The 19,950-nt window shown below is 40.3% G+C and overlaps 1 protein-coding gene across 6 annotated transcripts in view; it reads right to left on the bottom strand.

Annotated features, from left to right (window-relative positions):
• Positions 1–15,343: 15,343 nt before the first annotated feature.
• Positions 15,344–19,950, bottom strand: part of KANK1 (KN motif and ankyrin repeat domains 1) — a 129,979-nt gene continuing 125,372 nt past the window's right edge. For all 6 annotated transcript variants that reach the window (XM_036403177.1, XM_054517911.1, XM_054517913.1 and 3 more), the window contains 3 exons: positions 19,253–19,453; positions 16,954–17,052; positions 15,344–16,336 (listed from right to left, as the gene is read on the bottom strand). In XM_036403177.1, coding sequence (XP_036259070.1) covers positions 16,274–16,336; positions 16,954–17,052; positions 19,253–19,453 — 363 coding nt within the window. In that variant the 3' untranslated portion in view covers positions 15,344–16,273. The remainder of the gene's footprint in view (positions 16,337–16,953; positions 17,053–19,252; positions 19,454–19,950) is intronic.

The following is a 19,950-nucleotide window of genomic DNA, read 5'->3' as shown; positions in this document are numbered from 1 at the left end:
ATTAATTGCTTTAGTTTTGCTAGCTCAAGTCACACTTTGAGTATGGTTTAGAGTGCAATGTTTTTCTCCAATTTTTTAATGGCTGTATGGTGAGGTTGACAACACACTGCTGGATTTGTCCTCTGTGGAGTAATGAAGCAATAGGAGATGGTCATAAACTGCCATTAGTCCTAAGACAAATCATAATAACTTCACTGCAAGTCTTCAGGAAATATTGTCATTCATTTAATTAATGTCTGGGCATCTCTGGTTCAAGTCTGTCTAGTGATGATGTCAGTGACTTAAGATTACTGCAGTTTGCCATCACCTTTGCAAATAACTGTAATTAATATTTATGATGACAAAAATAACAGTCAAAAGACATTTTTGCCTTTCTTTTTTTCTTTTGCCTTAATAGATATAGGATAGTTGTCCTTTAAAGGACCTTTTTCTTTAAAGTCCCTAATGTCATCTGTTAGTGATGATCTGTCCTTTGTATGCCTTTTGCTGATCCCTTGAACCTGACAAAAATATTTTATTTGCTAACAAGATTATAATTTTGATGGACAGATATGAGCAAGACCTGATCCTATCACCACATTTGGTATGACTCAGCAAGCCAGTGGAGAGATGACAAATTAAAAACAGTTTAATTCTAGCACTGTTGCCTGGAAAGTGAAGACCTTCAGTTTCTCAGAAGTCAGTGCAGTTGAGTGCATTTCATTTTAGAGATCTGCTAGACCTGATTCTGTTTAATTTTTGTTTTGTGGTGGAATTTATTTTTTTTTCTGTCAGTGGGTCAAATCAGAGAGATTTTGAGATATTTTTGACTCTGACAGATCATTTTATAGACTGTATCGCCAGGGCTGCTTGTGGATTCCCCAAAGAGCCTCAGCTGCAGGAGTGGTGAGGGACAGGAGATAAAGCATGCACACTGGCAGTCTGCATTGGCTGAAAACATCAACATGTCCATAAACACACTCTGGACATTCTGAACAAAATATCAAAGACAGCCAGAGGGAGTCAAGCAAAGGAGGGAAACCATGCCAGCACATTCCCTGACACTGATAGGAGCTGGGAAGCTCCTCAGTGTTGAACTTTAGTGCTTGCCTGCAGCTTTGGGTGTCTGGGCTGCCCTAAAGCCATCAGCTTAGCAGAGTAAACAAGTGTAGAGCTACCCTCCTCTCTACTCCTCCAGCCTTCTCAGTCTGCACATGCATTTACTCATGTCTCATCAGCTGGATTTCTGCTGGTTTACTTGTGTGAGTAGTCTCCCATGCAAGTGCATTTGCTGGAGTGACAGACATCATCGCAACTGAATCACTCGAAAAGATACTTCAAGAAAAATCCAGTAGGTGGCATAAATAAGCCGTGCCTTTTTTTTTTCCTTTCATTTGTATATGTGTGCCGTTCTCTTTCATTCATTCTTTATTTTAATCCTCCTTTAACTTACAGAGAAGCTGAAGTTTTGTCACTTGGCTCTTAAAACACAATCCCCCAGACAAAGTTTTGTATTTGAAGCAGAGGATTTTCTTGATACTTTCTGGCAGCATATAGATTTTTGGGTTGTTTTATCCCCCCACATCTATATTTATGTTTCTAACAGTTTCTATTTGCAGGTTATACTACCTGCAGGTCTCGAACTGCCAGCAGCACAACAAAAGGAAAGGTTTTCTTATTGGACATATATCTGAACCCAAACCTTGCCTTGAAATGCTCAGTATTTACAAGATTTTAAAGTTGGCCTTACAGCTGCTCTCAGACACTCCTCTGATGATATACAGCATATTGGCACCAGGAACATGACTTCAGATCTGTGAGATCTGATGGCTTTTATTAAAAGTAATTTCAGGCAAGCTGAATCTTTCATTCAGACTTAAGATTTTAAGTACCTCAGTCTTCCATGGTCCAAAAATATTTCTATGCCATGGGCATTTAGGACTTCCAGTGGAGTTTCAATATGCTGCTTTTTTCTCTTTTCCTCAAACTCCTTTTTCGTTTGTTTTTTTGTCTGGTTGTTTGGTTTTTTGTTTTGTTTTGTTTTATGTTGTTGTGGGTTTTTTTTGGTTTGGTTTGATTTGGTTTTTTGGTTTGGGGTTTTTTTGGGTTTTTTGGTTTTTTGGGTTTTTTTTTGTTTTGTTTGTTGGTGGTTTTTTTTTTTTTTTGTTGGTTTGGTTTGGTTTGGTTTTTTTGTTTTGGGTGGGGTTTTTTTGGTTTTTTTGGCATTGTTTTTTTCCCTCTGGTGCCCAGGACTCTGCTGTCACTGGGTGAACAACTAAAGCAATTTATCGTGCTGCCACCATTTGGCTATTTGCTGCCTTTCCTCAGTGAGAGTAAGGAGAGTAGTTGGGGGGGTGGTCCACAGCTTGCCAACAGTGAAAAAGCTGCTGTGCCTGTCTCCGCTACAAAGACCACTGGTTGTTAGCAAGGCAGGACAAATTGTGTACACTCTTCAGCATCCTCGGTTCACATTCTTTCCTCTGGTACAAATCCATACCCACTGGGAAGATAAGGTGTAGAAGGGGACCCTTGTACAAAGAATCTTCTGCAAGAAGGAATGTTGTCAGGGGGCAGGGAACAGCATCATGTGTATCCCAAGGTGGAGAACAGGCCTGCCATAGCAGGTGACATGCCTTAATGGCCTCTGAAGCTGCGTGTGTATTCACAGTCCCCTTATTGGTATTCTCCCAATAAGCACAGGAAAAGAGAACCTTCACATCAATAACTTCAGATGAGCCACAACTGAGAAGAGCCACCAGCAACAGGTGCCTAAGCAGAAATGTTTGTTTGCAAGATACACACTGATCAGAATCTAGAGTTTAATGGTCCATATGTCAGAGCTATTGTAAAAATTACTTAGGTAAAAATAAAGAAAACCCTGCCTGTTACAACAAATAGCTCTTCCCTTTCATGGCTGGGAACCCAGCCAATGAGATTGGCCCACACTGCTCAATAAAAACAGGATTCGTTGGAAACAAAATTCATGTTGTTACATTATGCCAAATATAATACAAAACTAAAGCAGTTTTCAAGTTCAGTGAAGCAGATACAATGGAGATATTTTAAAAATGTATATGTTTATCATGTTTCCACTCTGACTAGTTTTACTAATAATATGCATAAAGAAGGGAGAAAAATTAGTGTTTTTTACACTAACACCTACATTCTTCTTTTCCTCATTTATTCATGCAAATTGGAGTAATTTCATTGCAGACGTAAAGGCTGAAGAGAAAACACTGTCAGCTCCTTGGAAATTTCAATCATTGTTAATAATTGACTTGGATAGCTATTTGAAAGCATTATTAGGTCCAACATATAAAATAGAAGTTAAAAAGTGACTGTGGAGAAAACCACTGAACTGCTTCTTCTCAGTATTCATTGTTCATTTTAGGCAGACTTGAAAATTAATTGGATCCAGTGACTTAGAACATTGAAGACTGTTGCATGACTCATTAAGCTGACATTTCTAACATTCCTAATTCACACAGTAAGAATGATAGAGTTGCATAAGCCATCTATACATTTGAGCTCCTTCATCAGTGTAGGACTACTGAAGAGAATGCCCTTACTTCTGAATATCATCATCAATTCAGCTCTAAGACATCTGTAATGGAGCTGAGTTTGATAGACTGCCAGAATATGAAAAACTAAACTCCAACGTCTTAAAAATAGGCAACACAATTAATTGCTATTTTTTAATTTATGGTCTTTAATGTTTTAATGGATACAGTTAAATTTCCACTTCACTGAGCAAACTAATTTGCTATGTAAAGGAAGAAATAGATCATTGCAAATTATAAAGCACTTGGTTTATTATCTATGCCTTCTCTAAATCTTCTCTCGCAAGTTATTATTTTGCATTCTTGATCTTCAGAAACTTGAAACTGTTGAAACTCTGTAATTCTGAAGGATGGTTGTGACAGTGGTCACACAGGTTCTTGGATGAGGGAGGGGACGAAAATGTTGACTCTATGTTCAGAAGGCTTGATTTATTATTTTATTTTATATATATATTACATTATAACTATACTGAAAAGAAATAGAAGGAAAAGGTTCCTCTCAGAAGGCTAGCTAAGAATAGAAAAGAATGATAAGAAAAGGCAGCTCTCGCAGACTCTGTCCGAGATAGCTCGGCCTTGATTGGCCATTAATTATAAACATCTAAGATGGGCCAATCAAAAATCTACCTGTTGCATTCCACAGCAGAAGATAACTATTGCTTACATTTTGTTTCTGAGGCCTCAGCTTCTCAGAAGGGAAAAAAATCCCAAGAAAGGATTTTCACAAAAAGATGTTTATGACAGATGGTTACAGCTGAGGTAAAGGAAGGGCTAGGTTTTTGCTATGTCAATTTACCATCCATCCGGTTTTTTATTTGTTATTATTATTTGTTGCTCCTAATTCTGATGCTCAGTAGAAGCAAAGTTATTGTTACAATATCTCTGTCTGATTTATTTTCATCTTTTTTCTTTAAGCTTAAACAAATATATTTTTCACATGATATACTGCTCTCAGGGGAGCATTCTATAAGACTTCCCATTAAAATCAGTCTGTGTAGCACACATGCATGAGAGCAAAATGTTGTGCTGCTCTTCCCCCATTTCTTGCTGTTTCCTGTAGGAAGCCTTTCAGATCCACTGAGTGGGGTAGGGGTGTCAGAATTGCCTTCAGAAACAGCTGAGCTCTTCCAAATATTTTAATCAAAGTCAAATGACTGTTACTTAATCAGCCATGCTGTGGAATGATTTGATGTGAGCTGCTGACCTTTTGTGTCTCCTAGCATGAGAAAGAGGCTTTCTTCTTTGCTGTCAGCCAGCCTCTCTTCCCCTAGAGCCTCTCCCATTCCAGCCTCCATGCCCAGAGCCCTCAGAGCAATTGGGCAGTTCAGAGGTGGTGCCCAAATGCTAATGCAGTGCATTGGGTCTTTCCTCCTTCAAAGGTTTGTGTGTCCATTCCACCTCCATGCTAGGAATCAGTTCAGAGAAAGGACCTGGGAGATCTGGGTCTCAGGAAACATATGCCCATCAAGTAAAGCTTTCCTTAGTGCTATCAAGGTACAGATAATCAGGGCACTTAGTTGGCTTCCTTAGGCAACAGTTTTCTTCTACCACTTGTGTGTCAGTCAGCAGTGCACATCATATATGCACATTTGGTAATTAAGAGTAATTGAGTTCCTCGTATACTGTAGGTGAGAAGTTGGTAAAGAAGATGACACATTTATCAAATTATTACAACTGTCATAATAATTACAATAATAAAATAATTATTACAAATTATTTCAACTGTCCAGCTGTCAATTTTAATTAGGCTGGCTTTGTCTTGACACTGAGATACCTTGAAAAGTGAAGGAAATATTGCCTAAAAACTAATGAGAGGCCTTAATTTTCTGTTATTCATATGCAAACAGGGCCATTTGGAGATACCAGAATAAAGGTATTCTGAGCCCAGCTCAGTCATCCAGCCAATTGCATGAAAATAGTCACATTGTCTGAGTAAAATATTGTTAAATATCCTCAGAGTTTGAAATTGTAACATATAGCATGTGATGAGGCTGAGAACAAAGAGTATCTTCTCTGCATGGTTGTTTAACTCATTATTTTCTCTTACCTGTTTTCAAGAAACCAAGCTATCAATCATGGAGATTGCCTTTTCCCTGGAAGGCAGCTTCTCTGAATTCACAATAATGACATCTAAGAAGATTGTTCATTAGGCACCTAACATAAGTAGGGTACAACTTTACTATTGCCTGAGTCTCTATTATAAACATAATAGGCCATAATTCCTCTCTGCAGGACTCACTGTGTTCTACTTCTGAATCATACATACCTTAAAAACCTGCCTGGATACTCAGTTTGCTCTGTGGGCCCTAAGCCTGCCGATGTTTTTTCCCTCTGGGTGAAGAACACATGCCAACTTTGAGTAGCTGTTTATTCTTATGTGCTGCAGTGAGACCCTCCTGTCTTTTTTCAAAATAAATTTGAGGAATAAAGTGAAAATTACACATACAGACACACATGTACTTTTTAAACTTTTTTTTTGGAAAGAATACTCACTTGGTTATAATAATGATATTATTAAAGTAGGAGCTGTTATCAAGGGTGGCAATGTTATTAACAAAGAGTATCTTGTACTTATCTTTTATTCCTATTCAAAAAGATATCTAAAATAATTGTTATTATCAATATTAACTTCTAGGGAGCACCGATAAACTTCCTAAGATGGTCAAAATAACTGATGTCCCAAACCAAGACATGTGAGATTGCACTGTTAATCATACTTTAGAAGTGGACCAGTGATGGTGGTAAAGGGTGACAGCAGAACACTGAAATTCAGGAGTGGCCTTAAAATACTGGTTAATGCAGCCCTTTTCTTAGTAGGGGACAGAAGGAACGACTTCTGCACGCTTAGTTATGTTTGGATGCTATTGAAGTAGTAGGAAACACAACCTCATTATGATGTGAGACTTATTGGTTTCCTTACTTCAGGTACTTTCACACAGTCTGTATTATATTTCAGGATGAATTGTTTGGAATAGCTAGTTCCTCAGCTCCAGTATTTATGTGTTGGAGAAGTGTACCCAGCTCAGCTTGTTTTCATGTTTCTCAGTAAGAGTGCATGTCAGCAGCAGACCGTTGGAAGCCCTGTTCAGGTCCATGGTAGATTATAGCCTGTTTTTCAGGTCTGTTCCTGCCTTTGAAAAACTCATTTTCTTGTAGGCTTGAGGAAAATAATACACAAACCTTTCTGCAGTTGGAAAAGAGTTTCAGCCACCATCTTCACTGCTGTAAGTTGGGCCCTTTTGATCTGCGCTCTGGTGAGGGTGGGGGTAGGGGATGACCTGTTTGTGTGAAATATGTCTCCTGCACCAGATTCCATGGCAGGTGATTTTGTTAGCATCCTCAAGAAAATCATCCCCTAATTTGAAGAGAACTTTAATTTCTAGAGCAGAGATAGAGCCTGCGTAGCCATCCTATACCTCTTGGGTAGACCAGCTCCGTACAAGAGAAACCAGAGATTTCTCAAGGTAAAGTCAGGCTCCTTCCTGAACTTCTTCCATACTGATTTGGGAGAAGAGCAGTAGAAGTCTTGTGGTTTAGCAAGGGTTGTGTGGCAAGGTTTCTTTCTCTGTCTATGGAGCTTACATTTCTGTTAGCAGTTGTTTTACAATGCTCATCTCTCCTTCCAAAGGTTGTTCTGGGCTACAGGGCGCACAGCATTTTTCCATCTCCTGACACCAGATCTTAGGAGAATACTGCTTGGTCTCTTTGCACAAAATTTGGGTAGAAAACAGTGGGTTACTAATTCAGTGTTAAATTAGAAAATAGTTGAGACCAAGATTTGCATATGTCAGGTCATGCATGCAGCCCTGATATCAGCAGTTGAAAGGTGATTTTTAAAAGAGAAAGAATGAATTAAATAATACCACAATACTAAAACAAACAAACAAAACCCCAATTCAAGCAATCAGAAAATCCCAACCCCACCCCAAACAGACACACATAAACAAAACCCCAAACCCCAACAAACCTCTGTAACTAACTGCTCTGTCAGAGAATCTAGTTGTCTCCTTCTGCACGCCTGCAGCAATGTTGGATTTATCCTGTCTGCAGAGGTCTCCCCACTCCACAGAAAAGTCACGGGGGAGGCTGTGGCAGACGAGGGAGGGAGCCAGCATCTGATAGGTTGCAGCTGGGCTGTCCCATCAGATCTACCGGGCACAGTGGGAAGGCACTGGATTTTGTCCACCCAGTTTAAAGGAGGCATTCACAGTCATATCTGCAGCACGTTTGCAGAAACTCACACGCATACCCATTTTCATATGAATATGTTTCTTCTTTGTTTCTTCTATGTGTCTGTTTTCAATTCTTGACCATATTCTGACCAAATATGAGTTGTGTGAAGGCCAGAAAAGGCAGTTACTATATGAGACAAAAATGGAAACAAACTCAATATTTATTTAAACACTCACCCAAATTTACCAAGAACTAAAACCTGTTTTTACAGAACTAATCTAGAGAACTTTCTGTATTTCTTGCCTGTCTCTTTGCAAACCATCCACATGGCTTATTACTTCAGCACTCATATAATGTGAGATGTTCTAAATTCCTTATTCATAGGATTTAACTATTGCCAAAAGAAAACTACCATTTTAAACTTCTTCCTTTTTTTTTCAGCTTCCAACTTTTTAGCAGCTGTTGTTTGTTCTGTTGAGGGTGGCAGATTTTGGACCTGTTTGCTGGAACACTGTGACTGTAAATGGTGTCAAGTTGCATTACATCTTCCAGTGTCAGGTGCCTCTGCTCCATCTGAAATGGACAAAAATGCACAGACCATTTTTTATTCTCATCACACTGCCAGTTCTTGTTTAAGCAACTCTCTGGCAAGTTCTCTTTCAGCATTACAGACTTCCAATTTTCTGTTGTGCCCACAAATTCATAATCTTTTTCCCTAGTTGCTTCAACCTGGTTTTGCTAAAATGAGCCTCATTTTGTCATGCCTTGTTTCTAATCTCTCCCAATCTCTTTGTACAGCTGTTCTGCTCACAAATCTCCCAAATCAGCTTCCACTGCAGAAGGCATTACATGCTTCTTGCTCCTCCTGCTAGACTGGTGATGCAGATTAAGCCACCACAATAAAGGGCCTCTGAACAGATGTATCTGGTTGGACTGGAAAATTCTCATGATAAATTTGCAAGAATGGGTGTATGGTGGTGGAGTGAGGGCAAGCCATTTCCAGGGCGAGCCCCTACCTGCTCAGTATCAAGGAATTGTTACTGTCTGACTCCAAGTCTCACTCACACTTGGGACTGGAGAAAAGTTGCCTTTCCAGCCCCAGAAAATGCCCAAGAGCAATGCAGGGATGCTGCGGGATGCCTGCAGACACAGCAGGTGGCTTTTCATGCCTCAAAGAAAGGTGTAATACCATAGCCAGGAAGTAGAGGAGGATCTTTCCTATCTGCCTGTTCCACCATGACAAGTGAAATCTCATGCAAATGAAATCTCATGTCTTCATCTTGGTGAAGATAATGTGGCTCAGTGATGAAGGACAGCATTACTGGGGGACATGAGCTACCCTTCCAGCTCTGCAGCTGGACAAAGCTCCAGAGAACAGAGCAAGGCCTGTTTCTGCAGCAGTGCTAAAACCATTAAGTGAAAGGCTAAAAAAGAAAATTACCAGTACATCTCTTAGAAATACCTCTTTGCTACTCACTTTCAGATCAGCTCTTAGAGATTTCTAAGCACATACACAGCTTTGAAAAAAATGTTACCCCTCCTGTTATCTAAATAATAATACTGCAAATGAGTGTAATGTTGTTTGGAGTACATGGACATTGAGATTTGTCATTTATAGCTGAATGTATTTAATCATACTCTGCTTAAATATAATGAGGCCCTTATTTACTTCTGCATAGAAGTCCTTGAAGGGCAGTTTTGTATTGCAATATATATTTTAAAAGGCACTTTATTTTTTCTGGTGTTGGCTAAACAAACACGCACAGACATGGTTCTCAAGAGGAATGGCTACCACTCGCCCAGTGGCACAGGGTGAAGCAGCAAAGCACCGGTGGATGAAATGATAATAAAACATGAATCAAGCTTGCCTGCAGTGCCCCATTTGCTTTAAGTCATATCTACATGCTGTGAAGTTCTCACAGCAGGTACCAACTACCTAAAGACTCCTGTTTTCCCTAATGACCCTCTCATTCCTGAGATCTCTTCAGGGATGATGCATAGGGTGCGGGTTTTGGTGTGTGGAAACATGCTTTTTTTTCCAACAGGAAGAATTTAAAATAGTTAAGGAAATAGAACACTTACAACAGAAGTTTTGAGAATTAATTAATCACCTATAGCAAGGAACCATCTGATACATTGACAAAGGTTTGTTGTACTGGGTTTATATTGCCAGGTTTTGGTAGCAGGCTGCTAGCAGGGTGCTTCTGTGAAAAGATGCCGGACTCTTCCCCCGCATCTGACTGAGTCAGTGCCAGCTGGCTCTAAGATGGACCCACTGCTGGCCAAGGCTGAGCCCATCAGCAACAGTGATAGCTGTTTGAGCATAATGTGTATAAGAAAGGGTAAAAGCTGCTCAGCAACAGCAACTGGAAGATATGAGTGAGAACATTTGAGAGAAACAGCTCTGCAAACACCAAAGTCAGTGGAGAAGGACAGGGAGGAGGTGCTCAAGGAACTGGAGCTGAGATCCCCCTGCAGCCCCTGGTGCAGACCATGGTGAGGCAGCTGTGCCCCTGCAGCCCATGGAGGTCTACAGTGGAGCCACCTCCAGCCTGTGCAGGACCCCATGGCAGAGCAGGTGGATACATAGTGGAAGCTGTGGACCCTGTTAGGAGCCCACTATGGAGCAGTCTCTTGGCAGGACCTGTGTTATCATGGAGAGAAAAGCCCATGCTGGAGCAGGTTTGTTGGCAGAACTTGAGAAACCCACACTCGAGTGAAGAACTGCAGCCTATTGGAAGGATTAATGGTGGAGAATTTGTGGAGGACTGTCTCCCATGGGACAGATCCCATGCTGGAGCAAGGTAAGCATGGAATAACTTAATGGAATAACTACAACCCTCATTCCAGTCCTCCTGTGCCACTGGTGGGGAGGAGGCAGAGAATTCAGTAGTAAACTTTGGCCTGGGAAGAAGGGAGGGGAGAGGGAAGGTGTTTAAAGATTTGGGGGTTATTTCCTTGTCATTCCACTCTGATTTGATTGGCAGTAAATTAAACTAATCTCTCTTGAGTCTGTTTTGCCTGTGACAGTAACTGGTGAGTGATCTCTCCCTGTCCTTATCTCAACCCACCAGACTTTTCTCTCTCTCCCTGACCATCAGAGGAGGGGATTGACTGAGTTGTTTTGGTGGGCATCTGGTGTTCAGTCAGGACCAACCCACCACAGATGTATACAGCTGTAAGACAATACCACTTTGAGCATAACTTATTTATGTGCCTTGTTTTCATTGCTGAACAACCTGGCAGGAAAACAGATGTACTCTCTTACAAACAACTTTAAGAAGTTGTTAGAATCGTCTTTGAAAAACAAAAAAAACACCAACAAAATCTTCTTAGCATTTCCTGATTAGTTTCTTAGAGAGAGGTTCCCAAATATTTGTGCAGGTAGCATGCAATTCTTCAGCTCCTTCAACAGCACTTGAACTGTCCAGTGGTACTCAAGGTACTGGTACACTGGATGATGTTACAGGAACTAAAACCAACCAGGTGGCTCAGCTTTAACCAAGCACTTTGTTCAGCGTATGTATGCACAAAGATCCTACAGCCAAAGTGAAGTAAGGCAGGAATTTTTAAATTGACTTCCCCAGGCATTGCATTAAGCTGTGAGTAGTAACGGCTAATACCTCCACAATTCCAAACTGAAATACAAAACAAACCTGAAACTGGGTACCCCTTTCTTCTAATCACACTGTAGCCATTTCTAAAAACATTTAATGCAAAATCCTCCTTGCAGGTCTTCCAACACTGCTCCCTTGTCTCACATCAGGCCTTCAGAGACAGGCCCAAAGATACCATATGAACTGAACAACTGAAAGCATCTCTTTTTACTGAGGAAATGTTTGTAGTTAACACACCTGGGTGCCCACAGAAGAGCAGGAAGGGATGAAGTTTACAGGCCTGTATGCAGGGACTGAGTCCACTGAGGAGAGTTGTTTGCAGCTGCAGTAAGAGCATGAATGCTGTTTTGGCCAGCATTGCTGGTGCCTTTCAAAGGCAGGAAGATGCCTGTAATGTTTGGGCTGCTTCCATTCCAGGAAACAGCTAGTCTTGTGTGTCAGGGATTGATGCCAAGGCTTGCATTAATTCACACCATGGTTGAACTGGACTTCTAACAGACAAATGTCTCAGCCAAAAGTATGAAACACCAGGAGAAATGGACTAAAAAGCTATTTCTAGAATAATTTGAGTGCTTCCAGCCTTATCAAGAAGATAAAACCTCTGGAAGTATGTCTTGCAAAAAATGTTTTCCTCAGTTGTTGATTTTAGATTAATATTTTGTTGGCTAATTTCCATAATGTAAAACTCCATACCAGTAACTCTCACCTTTCAAGTGACAGACTCACTTAATGTATGACAATGTAACTGGAAAAAGACAGTGACATATTTTACAGTCTTGAAAAAGTGCCAATCTCTTTTATATTCACTGACAATCAGAGTTCAAAGGTGATGACAACATCATGCTTGCATATACTGAAAGTCAATCATCATCTAACCTGAAAAACAAATGCCAGTGAGAGTGTGTAGGGGGAGCTCAGGTCAGAGCTGGTATGCATGGTAAACCCCTTAATCCCAGCACTGGTGATAAATGCCATCCAGCATTAGTGGGTGGAATTAAACTTGGCTTGCAGAGGGCATCAGTGGACACAAACACTTTTGGGAACCTCTTAACTATTTCCTGGGGAAGGGCCCAACCTCCACAGTATGAACTGCTTCAGGTGTCACCTCTTGGAGCTGGCAGAACCATTTAAGAGAACAAAAGTTGAAAGGAAGTAATTATTCTTATTTTGTACTTCTTTTTTTTTAAGTGCTTAATTCATTAAGTCTAGCCTAATAGGATTTTAAATAACAGAAATGACATTCACTGACTTTAGTAAAATAGTCAAGTAATTTTGTACTTTTCACCTATATTCACTAACATGTCCAAGATTTTGGTTCCTTTTGGCAATCTTCCTGATATCATACCACAATAGCCTATTTCACCATACAACTAAAACTGGGGTCACTTTTCTTTAGCAAGGCATTTTAGCCCAGGAAAATGAAGTTTTGTGGTGAAACTGAAAATTTCACAGAAATGCAGAGCCCACAGCTTCACCTAACATTATCTGAAGCTCTAGACAGTTAGTTTCTTTTGCTTACCAGGAAAATGGCACCTAAATAAATCCAGGCACTCCAAGTTACATAGTTTGACACTTGTATGGTGTTACGGTGCTCAGATTCCTCCATACATTTCTGTCAGTTAAAAAATGTTTTAATTTCTGATATACCAATTGTATTCAGGATTGGGGGAAGAAAACAAAAGAAAAAAAGGAAAGAATGTTTATTCCACATTATTCTTATGTTTTTGTTGCAGGTAAAAAAAAGTATTTAAGTACATTTAGTGATTCTCCCTGTGTCATTAGTCACCTAAACTACTGGACTAATTGTTTTAAACCCTGCACATCCAGGAATCCCATCATGCCCAGGACTCCCACTGATTTATGGAGGGAGAGACAGAAATCTGTTCCGACATGGAAAATAACAGTCATGGCCCTCTGCTGTGGAAAACCATTATTCATGGGCATTTCACATTCTTTTTTTAGCTCCATTATGTACAAAGAGGGGGATAGGCTAGAGTATGTACAAATATCCTGTGTAATTGAAGCTCAGTAGCACAGCAACAGAGATCATAGTTTAAAAACTATTTTTGGGGCAAAGACCTATTAGACATGTTACTAATTAACCTATTTCCAAGAGCAATACAGAGGCACTACTGAAGAGGACATTATTGGGTGGCTCAGCATACTCTTTATCAAAGTCAGACTTTGGAGCATAATCTACATGCTTTAAAACTGCCATCACAGTGTCACAGAATCACAGCATATCTCAAGTTAGAACAGACAGATAAGTCCAGACACTCCCTGCTCCTCTAAAGATTACCTAAAACTACTGTCATGTATGATCACTAACTCCCTTAAAAAAGCACCAGTAGTCTAGTTTTGGTCAACCCAGTGCTAAATAAAAATTATATTCTTGGTAAAACTGAAATTAGAAACCTCTTTGCTCTCCAAATTCTGTTCTGGCAGCACGTCTCTCTGCTAGACAGGAATTTAATCCATGAGATACAGGCAAGCATGTATTAAGTAAGCGAACTGGATTTTCTGTAAAATTAGATGAAGTTCTACAGAAAGATTAAAGCAGTCATCCATTTTCTTCACTTCTTCAGCTTGATTTGTTTATCTCTAGCCCTGTGTGTATTTTAAACTCGTGAAGACAAGAACAAATTATCTTGACTTTGCTTTCCAGACAGTTGTTCAAACTGGGGCAAACATGTTCAACAGATCTGAAAAAGACTCAAAATAAACTCTTGCCATGGCCAAGCCAGGGAGATCCAACTTGCACTAATTCTGTTTAATTATAAAATCGCCCAGATCTTAAGTGAATGAGGAATTCATTGGGAAGCTTGCACTGCTGTTGTGTAGTATGTCTGACACAACCTCAGGTTATTGGGTGCAGCACCTTGCTATGCAGGACAGCCTGCACCCACTGACTCTTGACAGATGGCAAAGTGAGGGGCATTTTTCTGGTGGTGTGTAGTTTTTTGTGTTGTTGATTTTTTTTTTGTTTAGTTGTTTTTTATTTTTTGCTGCTGTTGTTGTTTGTTTGTTATTTTTGGCAGCTGCTGCTTCTCTTTGCTGTCAGTCTTGTGTCAGAGAAAAGACCTTATTTTCACAGTAATTTGGCTTGCTGGGTGATGTGCCTACCTAGCACGTAGGATCCAGGTGGGAGAGCATCCACACGTTAACAGATGCTAAGTGAAGCGTGAGAAGAAAAGTTGGCCAGAGAGGTGCAAGAGTAAAAACTGACTGACATCAAGGGGCGGGGGGGCTTATTTGGGACAGCTATGCTGTGTCTCCCCCTGTCAGAGGTACTTCAGCTGCCCTTTGCTCACGAGACAGCCCAAGCACTGGGGTACTAGTCTGGCATAGGTTATCACACCATACCTGCAGTGCTGGGCCAAACCACGTCCAGCCCACAGAGACTTCTTGGCATGCCAAGTCACCAAGTCGATGTAGGCCAAGTGAGAATGGCTTCAGTGAGTTCCTATTTCAAAGGGACTGTGCAGGAAAGGCTGTTTGATAAGGACTTAGGGAGAGAAGGACAAAGGACGGAGAGTGACGGAACTGTTCAGATCCCTTGAAGGAAGGCACTGAGGTGTATTTCTGCCCAATCAGGTATGTCAGAACTGACAGGGATACACAGGCACTAGCTTAGCACTTGGTTCCATGCCATCTAAAAAGCATCCCCTTCACCAAGTAGCCAGGGTTGCTTGTAAGGTAAAGCTCAAAGGCTTTTATTTCAGTTAACTACTTTTCAGTTCAAGTGAACTGCTTGAACACAGTCCTTCAACACCTCCCCAAGATCCTTCACATGGCTGAGAGAGGTCACTTCTTAACCAAAGGTCACCCTTAAGCAAAGGGTGCACCCTGTGCAAGACAAGCAAAGGCAGATCATCTTGGGCAAAGGAAAAACCTCATGTGGGGACTGTCCAGTCCTCCCTGCCTTGATTTTCCAATTTAGCTCGTTTTCCTGCTGCAGTTGTAATGTGCAGCCTTTCTGGATGATGGCAAATTACAAGTAAAACAGGAGAGGAGTAAAACAGCATAATGAAGTTTTATTCTGAAAATATGGCAAGAGTCTAAGGCACTTCAAACATTTCAATGCACTTGACTAAAGTGAATGTGACAAGGTAATAGCACTCCATAAATATGCACCAAGATGTACACTCAATTACACTCAAGGGGAATATACAGCTGGTACCTCTAATTTTATTCTCCAATAAACATGTATGGAGCTTATAGACTGAAACAGTTAATAAAAATATGGTTACAGGACATGTAATTCTTCATGTAGGTTTTAATTATTATGGAATATAAAATGTTGAAAATACTGTGTGAGTTAATTTTATAGATACTAGTATCTTTTATATAAAAAGTTATACATTATCCCCAATTAGCAACAACTTATTTAGTGAACTTCAGACCTGACAAGAGGCTTTATCCCCAATACCTACCCACTCACCCACCAGCTCAAGATCCATGGAACTGACTACATAAGCAACTGCAACTTCTGAATTTCAAAGTAATTAAAAACATGAAAATCATGTTGGAATGAAATTTATGAAAAGTTTACTGTGATGTAGTCTAAGCACAGTAAATATATTTTAGAATGACTAAAAATAAGCCACTGGGACACCCCTGCATGGATGGCTTTAGAAGTCTTAATCTGCACATAACATAAGGAAGGACAATCTACAACAAAGAAAAAGAGGATTTATGCCAGTGTACAGAAAGATGAGTATGTGAGCAAAAGAACAGTTCTGGCTAAGGTTCTCCACAGAGCACTACTTAACTATATGCTTGCTTCAAGTTTACAGTTTTCTACCTTTAGCACTAGATCTCTGCTTTCACTTTGCTGGTGAGTTCAGGCACAAGACAATTACATTCAGTATCTGTCTCAGTAAAACAGTAACATTTAGCAGCTTAAAGATGGCATAGAGATTTTTTACAGATATTTATACACTACTACTCAAATGTGGCTCTGTGGGTGGGACCAGGAGATGTCCTTCTGCTAAGCCTGGGAGTGCCCTAAAAGAGAATAAAGAACAGTTAATCAAAGAGAAATTATTCCAGCCAGTGGATGGAAAACACAACACTCAGAATTACTCTGTTCAATTCCTTACCTTTAATTGTACAGATATTTTTTTTTTATTTTAGGAAGAAAAGTGCCAGCTATCATACAGCCTACTAACTGCAAGTGCATATTGTTTCAACAGTGAGGTGTTTAGCAGCAGTTTATCAGGAGAGTGAGTCAAGGCTAGAGGAGAGGTGGATAGCTGCCAAAACACCTAGAACAGCTATGTTTCAGTTTCCAGGTCAATAATTGCCATTAAAGTAATACAACAGCACCTCTGTACACTAGCCAGAATCAGTGAACCTTGCTAGTGAGCTATCTGTACCCCATGGTAATTAGGAGGAGAAGCAGGAACTATCCCTCAGCCAGGCTTCAACCTTCTGCAGTCAGTATGTACTTTAAAAAGTACATTCCACTTACCAGCACAGAAATTGTCTTTACGAATAAAAGTCAAAATTTCATGTGCTATACTGCTGTACAGCTGTCAGGGAGTAAATTTCTTGTTTACATTTCACTATTATGTTCAACAGCAGCAAGTTAAAACATAGCCTACAGGAGGTTGTGTACTAACCGGTGACTGGGTTTTGGAAAAGTTGACATGGGCATAGAGGAGAACTGCTATGTCCTTATGTCCAGCTTCCAGGGCTATTGACAGTGCTGTGCTGCCATCCTGAGAGAAGAAAGGAAGAAACAAGAGAATTAGTGCTTGTATGCTTTAACAGATCTCTTAAAAGCCCCATCAGTCCACAGAGAAGCGCAGTTATGAAGTGGAGGCCCTACTGCTCAAACAGACAGGTTAATTTAGAGTCTTGTTTAATTTCTTTTGTTTTAAGCCTTGCACTGCTGTTTTATGAGGCAGTCCAATTGTCAAAGCCTCATAATTTCTCTAAACAAGGAGTCTCAATTATTGCTGTGGAAGAATGAGCACACTATTATCACAGTAATGTTACATGTAGTGCTGTGCAAGACCAGAAGATTGGGGTGTCTCAGAGAAACTACAACATCAGTAACAAGTAGAAGAGATGATAAGGGAGGGGAAAATGGTGGTCAGATATAATGATAATTGCTGTGTTAAAATGATAGTTGTTGTGGTATAGCTCCCATCAACACTAAGAGAAATTGCACTCATTATTCCAAATGGTCCTTGATGGAAGTCTAAATACAAACAAATGGATTTTCCTAGTCAAATACTGCCACCTTAGTTTCTCAGAAGATACCATTGCTTTCATAAACCACAGCTGTTGAAGATAGAAACAAAAAAGCTGAACAAAAACAAATAGCTGAAAGAATATTTTACTAATCTGTTTTTACTTACTAATAAGAGTATTTTATTAATTTTTCTTTGGACCATGTTTAGTCCAGGAAGACATGGATGTCAGACAACCTGTGATATGAACTTGGTGCTTGGTTCACTGCCTGGCTTTTGGCTCTTGCACACAGAAGACTCTACAATAATGCTAGCATTTGAAGTGTCTCACAGGGACGGAGCACACACTCCAGCCACTGCTGTAGCACTGGTATTGGAATGGTTAGCACCAGTTTTTAAATGGCCACATGGGACACAATGGACAGCATCCACATGGAAAGTCTTATGAGACTAAAGGCAGCAATTTCTAATTGTCCTGAACAGACAGGGAGCTAGAAGAGCTGTCTACTACAGTGCAATATAATGCATGACAAATGCAAAGCTAACACTTTCCAGTCAACAGAAGATCTTAAAGAGAGGTGCTGAATCACTGTGGCAAACATTAGTAGGATGGTGCTCAGCTTACTACTGATCACGCAGACTGGAAAAGCATCACTGTGATACTCAGAATAGCTTGGGGAATGCTAAAAATCTCAATCCCACAGCACAGACAAATCTGTGAATAAGCAGCAAACTGTGCTTGGGAAACTATCAAACTGGCCACAGGAGTAGTTAAGTTATCATGTCCCCATAAAGACTGTAATTATTGATTTTGTATCTGATAGTGCTAACAGCATCCAAGCAGCAATAATCTAGACTGCTCCTGAAAGTTTTTGCTAGACTGAGGTCTTCTTACATTTTCCTCTCTGGCCAGAAGTTCCACATTGCTAGCACAAGCAACTGAGCTGCCTCCTGCAGCAGTTGGGTGAATGAAGAGAAATTATGTCCTTGCCTCTCTGCAACAGCTTCAACAAATAACCTCCCACTGCCCTCCCAAATCCCAAACCCAGGCTCCATTTCAGTGTTCAGTGGGTAAAGCAATAGGAAGAAAGGAAAAGTATGCAAGAAATATTGTTAACAAGAACATAACAAGAAAGGAGCTAAGTCATTGTTTTCAAGCTTGAGAAATCTATAGATCAAATTGTCTGCTGACAGTGTAGGCTGCAATGGTCCCTGCAGACAAGAAATATGCATGTGTCTCACTTGGCACTGAAGTCACAGTCTGTATCTGTTTATTGTCAGGACGGTGTAGCTTCATGACCAAGACTGAACCTACAGTCTCAAAAGTCATGGTGTAGGAGCAGTGTGAACATCGTTTCAAGATAATTGTAGGGCTGATGTTTGCCATGGGCACAGAAAAGCAAGACAGTGAGGCCCTAAGTCACCAGATAAGGTCCTATCTGACAACTAGAAAACTCCTTTGAAAGGGGGAAGGAATGTGAGAGGGAAAGGTGTTGAGCTAACTATGAGCTAACAAATGTTTTTTTCTGTTGTGGCCACTAAACACCTACAGCTAACCACAGAAATTGCTACCAGGTGTGTCTGTTAGAAAAGTAAAAATACTAGCCAAATAATCACAGCACTTGCTACCAATTAAGAAGAAGATTCATTGTGGTTGGTACTCTGGCACTCTGAGTCAGACATTTGCCCAAGCAGATTTCAGAAGCATTGAAAGGCAGCTCACATTGTCCTCCAGGGTGCTGTTACACCCAGGCTGAGCCAGCAGAAGCTTAACAATCTCCACATGTCCATGCTCACTAGCACACATCAGAGCTGTGGAGCCCTCATCATCCTGGATATTGACATCTGCACCACAGGCCAGTAAAGCTTTAACCATGTCTATGCGGCCATGACTCACAGCTAGCATCAGTGCAGTCTGACCAGCCTGCATGGAGAGAAGAGAAAAACCCAAATAACTACAGAGGAAATCAGTGACAAAGTACAAACACTTCTACTTTTTTGAGACACTGTGTTTCTTCTGGTGGGGGGGGGAATTGTTATTTTAAATGGTACTCTCAAGGCTTTGATTGCCATTATTTAAATACTTTTTATGTATTATATATCCCACATTCACATAGGTATTTATTGAATTAATGGAATTAATATTTTCAGACACCTGTAGTTTATTTAAAGAAGCTAAATACTGCAGACTTTGTAAATGCCACCCAAAATTCAGTAACAGTTCTTTCACACAATGATTAACCTTCATTTTTAGGAGACATCCAGACCTGAGGCTCAACTGTTGTTCCACAACTCCATTTTGTATATGGCAATCAAAAACACACATAAAAAACCCACAAATGGTGAAAGCAAATGAGAGCAAAATTTAAACTGATAAGAGCAGGGATGGGAGCACGGAAGGAACAATAAAAAGGCACAGGA

The sequence above is a fragment of the Molothrus ater genome, chromosome Z (assembly GCF_012460135.2).
Source record: "Molothrus ater isolate BHLD 08-10-18 breed brown headed cowbird chromosome Z, BPBGC_Mater_1.1, whole genome shotgun sequence".
NCBI classification, from domain to species: Eukaryota; Metazoa; Chordata; class Aves; order Passeriformes; family Icteridae; genus Molothrus; species Molothrus ater.
The sequence above is the reverse complement of the archived record's forward strand: the minus strand, read 5'-3'. Positions and strand labels throughout refer to the sequence as shown.